Here is a 7,361-nt window from a genome sequence, read left to right on the forward strand (position 1 = left end):
TTTGAAATAGCCCCACCTCCTTTGCCCACGTGGAGGGAGGTGGAGTTGTCGTTAATCTTGTATAGACAAGCGTGAACTTCACGCTTGCGGCGGCGGCGTGAGGAGTGGGTATTTTGAAATATCCTTTGCCCACATGGAGGGAGGTGGGTTGTTTAACATCTTGTATAGATAGATGTTTTTAACATGACGAAGTGGAAGCTAAGCCTAAGCTTTGAAGACTAGAAGATTCCTTCTTGTCTCGTCCTCTAGATAATTTCTCCTCTTTCGGTTCAAGGGTTTTGGTGAGCAGAATTGTGGTGGTATTGGTCAGAAGAAAGTATGGCCGCCATCATGCTTGCAGGAAAGGGCATGTCCTCCTCTAACCTAGCCCTTTCAAATGAGAGCAGCAGAGGGTCATGCCCGAAGGCAAACTCGCGCATCCTGTCCTCTGCTGCCTCCTTCGCTTCCTTCCCCCAGCAACAGCAACTCCTCTTCAGCAAGGGCCCAAATCTGTGCAGAAGAAAGCAGGCCGTTCAGACCAGGTCCATGGCCAAGGAGCTCTACTTCAACAAAGATGGCTCCACCATGAGAAGATTGCAGGTGCATATTTTCGTTTTTCCCTTCCACTGTGCGGCTCCCTATGGTCACAATGACCCTTTTTACTAGAAGGGGAAGTACCCATGCATGCATGAGGGCCCACAGAGAGAGAGAGAGAGAGAGAGAGAGAGAGAGAGAGAGAGAGAGAGATGCCCCGCAGAGTTAACTGGCTGTGAGTTATGTGTTCGTCATTACATGGATGCAATGCATGTATTGATATCAATTTTTGTGCTTTTTGAAGATTGCTATTTCTAGACAAGGGATAAGGTTAAGGTTGCCTTTTCTTGACCCTCCATAAGACTTCTTCTGATAAATGTGTGTGTGTGAGAGAGAGAGAGAGAGAGAGAGAGAGAGATAGAGAGAGAGAGAGAAGGCTAATGTAGATTTATGCATCCACACCCAAGAGTCCATGCATTTTTATGTACATGGACGCCTGTATATGCATTCATTCACATACCTTTATTCCAAAATGTATGGATGCCGTTGTATATATGCATGCATATACTTTTGTGCGTATGTAGTGACATTGTTAGGTACTTGCACTTGTATGCTTATAGCAGTACACCCTAATGAGTATGTAGACGTTAGATGAATGCATGCATGCATGTGTGCGTATGGGTCGATGTGCATGTGAATATATATACTCGTCTCATTCATGCATGTACTTGTGTATGCACATGTATATCTGTAGTGATGCACCCTTATAATGGTGGCAGTGTCTAAACTAATCAACCTTAAAACTACGAGCTAAGTTATCTTGTTATCAATTCTTTGCTAATTCTCATTGTGCACCTTTGCAGGCTGGGGTGAACAAATTGTCAGATCTAGTTGGCGTAACATTAGGTCCAAAGGGAAGAAATGTGGTACTGGAAAGCAAGTACGGGGCTCCTAAAATTGTGAATGATGGTGTTACTGTTGCCAAAGAGGTCAGAAAGCCCTTCTCCAATTTTGTTTCTAGTTTGCATCTTACCTTTCGGTACGGTACCTGTATGTCTTCTCATGGTGTGTACTCGTTGGTGTGTATGTGTATACTTGTGCTGCATTGAGTAGGTTGAGCTTGAAGACCCTGTTGAAAACATTGGGGCCAAGCTGGTTAGGCAAGCTGCAGCCAAAACTAATGACTTGGCTGGGGATGGGACAACCACCTCAGTTGTGCTTGCGCAAGGACTTATTGCTGAAGGAGTAAAGGTTGGAAATTTGACAAGTTGAAAGTTCTGCCCACATAACTGCAAATAATGTGCTTAGCTAGGGTGATGGTTTGCTTCGTGAGCCTGCAGGTGGTTGCTGCAGGAGCTAACCCCATTCAAATTACAAGGGGCATAGAGAACACAGTGAAGTCTCTTGTTTTAGAGTTGAAAAAGATGTCAAAAGATGTAAGTTGTTAAGCTGCCTGCCAGACCTTTCGTATATGTTACTATGTCCTGTTGGTTAATGGATGCATTTTTTACAATGCTGAAAGTTCTAGGCCTTACATAATACATTTTAAAAAAATGTCCAAGCAGGCTACTAATAGAGGATAGTTTTTCAGGTGGAGGACAGTGAGCTGGCTGACGTGGCTGCTGTTAGTGCTGGCAACAACTTCGAAGTGGGAAACATGATTGCGGAAGCCATGAGTAAAGTGGGTAGAAAAGGGGTCGTCACACTCGAAGAAGGGAAGAGTGCTGAGAACAGTCTGACTGTTGTTGAGGGCATGCAGTTCGATCGGGGCTACATATCACCTTATTTTGTAACTGACACTGAGAAGATGGTAGTGGAGTACACGAATTGCAAGGTCAGTAGAACAGGGCTGTGAAGCCTCCGTCTTTCTTTTTTCACAGAAGCATGGTAAGTTTCATGGTCACTTGGGGTTTTTACAGACAACTCCTGTCTGTGAAAAGAAGGGGGGGGGATCTACCAGCCTGACCCCCATGGGTGGGGATCTCCCTTGTCCAATATGTATGCGTGTAATGTGATGGATTTGTCTACAAAGACCCGCAAGCATTGTTTGTACGCTCTTGTCCTGGCTCCTGATCAAGAACAACTAATGTTTCACTTTCTTTGGGGTCTTACCAGCTGTTACTAGTTGACAAGAAGATCACAACCGCTAGAGATATTATTGGCATCCTGGAAGATGCCATCCGTGGTGGATATCCGTTGTTGATTATCGCTGAAGACATCGAGCAGGAGGCACTCGCCACTCTTGTTGTTAACAAGCTGAGGGGTGCCCTGAAGATTGCTGCATTGAAAGCCCCGGGATTTGGAGAAAGGAAGAGTCAGTATTTGGATGACATTGCCATCCTTACTGCAGGCAAGCATCGCTCTTATTGCCATCTCACTTGGTTACATGCATTCATGCCAGCATGTTTGGAAGGAAGTTAGTGGTGTTAGTTGGTATTGAGTAAGCATCAGTTATGAAAATATACATCAAACAAATGAAGTTGATATGGCTGTTGTATGCCTCACAAGTGCGGGGACTTGGGTGATGGCCTGGACATGGTATGGTGGTTGTAGGCTAAGACAATGCTTTGTCTGGATTTTTGCAGGTACTGTTGTTAGGGATGAAACAGGCCTCTCTCTAGATAAAGTTGGAAGAGAAGTGCTTGGAACTGCGGCAAAGGTAGTACTTAGCAAAGATGCTACAACAATAGTAGGAGATGGCAGTACACAAGAAGAAGTCAACAAGCGGGTAGCACAGATCAGGAGCTTGATAGAGGTTAGTGCTATTGCTGTTAGTTTGACTATCAAGTTTCATAAGGTGGGGTTGGCTTCCCACACCGAGTAATATTTTTTTTCCCTTCTGGTATAATGGTCATGACTGCTCGTGGTTTTGTAGGTAGCTGAGCAAGATTATGAGAAGGAGAAGCTGAATGAAAGAATTGCCAAGCTTTCAGGAGGAGTTGCAATTCTCCAGGTCAGATATTGGAGTCTACAAAAGTGAACTAATATCTTTTAGCTTTCGTTTTTTGACAACAATTGGCCATCTCGTGTGGAGCTCACAAAAGTGAATTAATATCTTTTAGCTTTGGTTTTTGATAATGATATGGCATTTTTGGCAGGTTGGGGCCCAAACGGAGACAGAATTAAAAGAAAAAAAGCTTAGGGTGGAGGATGCTTTGAATGCAACTAAGGTGTGTTTGTTGTCCATGTATTCTTGATCCATTGTGTCAGAACAGTATTGGTTAGCTATACACAAGGGCATGCTAGAGTGTTGGACCTGACCCATCATGACTACCTGCGAGTTGTCCAATCCCCTGGCATAATCCAGCCCAAGTACACCATCTCAATTTTAGGTGGCGATAGAAGAATTGAAATTTCTTATATGAAAATAGAGGTTGTTTTAGATATGTGAGTGATATGTGGCCGCATAAGCTCTTAAGTTTTATTTGTTCGGCAGGCGGCTGTTGAGGAGGGTATCGTGGTAGGTGGAGGTTGTGCTTTGCTAAGGTTGGCTGCCAAGGTGGACACAATAAAGGCAACTCTTGAAAACTATGAGCAACAGGTGTGTGGAATCTTTCTGTCGAGATCTTACTCTGGAACGAGTAATGCCTGAACTCACCTTGTTTTATTCATACACTATGTATGCAGGTTGGAGCCGATATTGTAAAGAGAGCATTGAGCTATCCGTTGAAGTTGATCGCAAAAAATGCAGGTGTGAATGGTAGTGTGGTGGTTGAGAAGGTCCTGTCCAACGACAATGCCAACTATGGTTACAACGCCGCTACTGGAAGCTACGAAGATCTTATGGCTGCGGGCATTATTGATCCGACAAAGGTATCCTCTGCCTTTTCTTTTATTTGCTTTCCTAAGAGGCCAGACGCAGTGAAGTGATGGAATTTCGATCAACCAAAGCTTTTTTATGAATCAAACTCTTAGCAGCTTCTTTTTGCTCTGGACATTTGCTCCCATTTTCACGTTCCCTCATGGAGAAGTAAAGGTTCAAAGGAATTTATTTTTGTATGTTTGATCCTTTCTCCACCATCTCTCTCTCTCTCTCTCTCTCTCTCTCTCTCTCTCTCTCTGTCCCCCTCCCCCTCCTCCGCCTCAACATAGGCTAGTCTCTTGAGGAAAATGGGTGTGCTGGTTTATTATGTCGGAACTACCTCAATTCGTTGGGGGTTGTATTAAACTAGGTTGTTAGATGCTGCTTGGAGCACGCTGCATCTGTGGCAAAGACGTTTCTTACCTCTGATGTGGTGGTGGTTGAAATCAAAGAACCCGAAGTGGCTCCTGCTGGGAACCCAATGGACAATTCTGGTAGGTTTTGTGTGCATTTAGCTGCTTGTTTTGTGTTTAGCTGCTTTTTTTATGCGTATGGGATGGATTTTATGCATAATCCAAACGTTTTTTTTTGATACAGGTTATGGTTACTGAAAGTAAGCAGCGTAAGAATTGTGGATTGGCTTCATGCCATGGTCTTCCATTCCAATTTGTCCACCTGAGTTTTGTAGTAATTCATTTATACTTGCGGAACTTGTAATTGATTACTGTCGCTTGAGCAGAGCATTTTTTGTTGACGATAAATTGGGAGTCTGTCTCATTGTTGTGTTTCCAGTTAGGGTTCTTTTTTTTCAAAATATCAATGAGGGTTAAACTCTCTCGATTGAGAAATAACAGGTTGAAAATTTATTTCTTGTGCTTTGGAAATTTCATGTGGAGATTTTTCTTGAACAGGGCCCACTCCATGTTGTCATATGGGTCATACATGGCTTATCGATGATGCTTAGAGCATCCCCACCCCCCTCTCACTCCCTTGGTGTGTGTGCTGCGTGCCGGGGCATGCCCGCCGCAGCAAATGTTGGTTTCTTTCCCAAAAGGCATTTAAGCTGCTTTCTTGTCTTGAAAGGTACCACATTCTAATAGTTTTTGAGATATTGGTACGTTCAGGTTGAACATTTTCTCTTAGGGTCCTGTAAACGCATGAACATGTGTCATTGGCCTGACATAGCTTGTATGACCTGGCCACCCAAATGTACAACTAGGAGGGTCTTTAGATCTTTGTGTGATATTTCATGTATTCATTCCCTATTATATATCTTGATTTTATGAAATAATTGTTCTCTATACATTGACTAACCAGTTTGCAAAGGCATAACAGGGCTGGACGTGGTGTTGACTCCCATCCATGGAGGGATGTAATGTGAAGTAGAGAGGCCAAAGAGGAAGGGAGAAAGTAGTATAGTGTTTGCACAAGGCCAAAATGACCAATGATGTTAAACTCACAAATGAAAGGTGTGCTGTTGTGCTAAATGTATGGGTAGGGAAAGTTAACATACAGATGCATCCTACAACGCAATTAGCTGTTGCAGAGTCGAGCATCAAGTTCAATCACCTTCTCTAAAGGCATGTAATGTAGGCTTTTAGGAGTTTTTACACATGATAAGAGCTAGTGTCCTAGTGGGCAGTAAAATATCCGTTTAATTGTTTAGGTGAGGAGTGGTAGAGGGCCAGTCCCAAGGGCAACTCTAAGGCCAGTTTAAGTCCAAAGCTTATCTTAAGCTTGTCTAAGCATGTGTTGTTGGGTCTCGTCTTAGAATTGCAAATGTAATGTCCTAGTATGGGTGCATTAGTGCGCGTCCGTATGTCCTCTTTGTCACCACACTAGAATGCTCTTGTTGATAGGTTGAAGGGAGAGCTTTCTATGCCTAGATGGAGGTAAGAAGAGGTGAATTCTTGCAATGGTTCATTCTTGTGCAAGGCAAGGAATGAAGGGGAAGTTATTGCAAGAAGACAATCTACTATCAAATCTAGCTTGCGTGATGGATGCAAGCAAGATTTGAGAAGAGGATAACTCAGAAGTAAACCAGGGCATGTGAACGATAGTAAGGGTCATAGTTGTTCAGAGCAAAGCCAAGGTGAGACCAGTGTAAAACAATGAGAAGACGCATCTTTGTTTGCTAGCAATGGCTTCCTTGCCTCTTGCAAGTCATTGCACCATTAGCTCCATACTTGCGTAGCAAGTCCTTGTCAGTGTTTTAAAAAATAAAGCTTCTACAAATTCAAAAAATTGGGCCTCTTTTGAAAAGTAGGTGAAATTGACTAGTTGAAACATTAACAGGTTTTGAAGTTTGGGCTTTTGAATTACCTAGTTAGTGTGATTTCACTTCATTAAAATTTGGTACTTTTCTATTTGAAAGCCCATCACATTGATTGAAGTTCCCGTAATACCATGGAAGGTGATTTGGCACTGTAACCTAGAAGCATTGTCGTAAGAAATCAACATCTTGACTGACATTCTTGGAAAGGGGGTTCTAAAATCCCCTTCATAATGTATGTTGTGTTTTGTGTCGTGTACTTTGCCAGGGTGTCTCCCAAAAAAGATTTGTACTAAAATATGTGTTGTTTTTATTGCCTTGTGCGTAAGGCTTCTTGTTTGTCATCCTTGTTAGGAAAAAAGGGGGGGGGGTGATGAAGACCTAGTTCTGAAGCTCAGGTCACTTGTTGATTGGAGAGTTATCATGGCACATGAGATGCACGTGGCTATATTGCTCTTTTGTAGCATTTGATGGAGTTAGAAGGCAGTTTCTTCCATTGTTTATTTGGGTCTCACCTCCATCACTCCGAAGGAGAGTTTGTTGGGTATTTTAAAGCTTCATGTTTGTGTCTTGTGCGTGTAATCTTATTCATTTGTGTAAGCTTACAAAAAGCATTGTACTTGGTGACATTCAAATACATCAATAGAATCATCATTAATTCATTATATATACTCTCTTTGAGTATTATCTTTCTCTTTTTGTCTCTGCCCACATATACCATGGATTTGTTTGATTCCCGACAACTTGCTTGTGATCATGTAGCTCTAATCCCTT

General features: G+C 42.7%; 1 protein-coding gene across 2 annotated transcripts; it reads left to right on the top strand.

Annotated features, from left to right (window-relative positions):
• The first annotated feature begins 86 nt into the window (after window positions 1–86).
• On the top strand, window positions 87–5,223 carry LOC147618194 (ruBisCO large subunit-binding protein subunit beta, chloroplastic). 2 transcript variants are annotated; one of them, XM_086774619.1, is made up of 13 exons: window positions 87–579; window positions 1,377–1,502; window positions 1,627–1,764; window positions 1,854–1,949; window positions 2,105–2,347; window positions 2,629–2,863; window positions 3,099–3,268; window positions 3,389–3,466; window positions 3,612–3,683; window positions 3,950–4,054; window positions 4,141–4,326; window positions 4,686–4,809; window positions 4,913–5,223. In XM_086774619.1, the coding sequence occupies exons 1-13, from the start codon at window positions 319–321 to the stop codon at window positions 4,924–4,926; spliced, it is 1,848 nt and encodes a 615-aa protein (XP_086630745.1). In that variant the 5' UTR covers window positions 87–318; the 3' UTR covers window positions 4,927–5,223. The 2 variants fall into 2 exon arrangements, with proteins under 2 accessions (XP_086630745.1, XP_086630746.1); XM_086774620.1 differs by lacking the exons at window positions 4,686–4,809; window positions 4,913–5,223 and adding an exon at window positions 4,421–4,589 and having other exon boundaries at window positions 93–579.
• Window positions 5,224–7,361: the final 2,138 nt, after the last annotated feature.

The sequence above is a fragment of the Cibotium barometz genome, chromosome 35, assembly GCF_041138505.1.
Source record: "Cibotium barometz isolate CiBa-2024 chromosome 35, ASM4113850v1, whole genome shotgun sequence".
Lineage (NCBI taxonomy): Eukaryota > Viridiplantae > Streptophyta > Polypodiopsida > Cyatheales > Cibotiaceae > Cibotium > Cibotium barometz.

Excerpts from the sequence above, each read along its gene's own strand:
- LOC147618194 (XM_086774619.1), top strand. The coding sequence starts at position 319 with ATGGCCGCCATCATGCTTGCAGGAAAGGGCATGTCCTCCTCTAACCTA. Across the intron at positions 1,503-1,626 it reads GTGTTACTGTTGCCAAAGAG|GTTGAGCTTGAAGACCCTGT; the intron begins GTCAGAAAGCCC and ends TGCATTGAGTAG. Across the intron at positions 2,348-2,628 it reads TGGAGTACACGAATTGCAAG|CTGTTACTAGTTGACAAGAA; the intron begins GTCAGTAGAACA and ends GGGTCTTACCAG.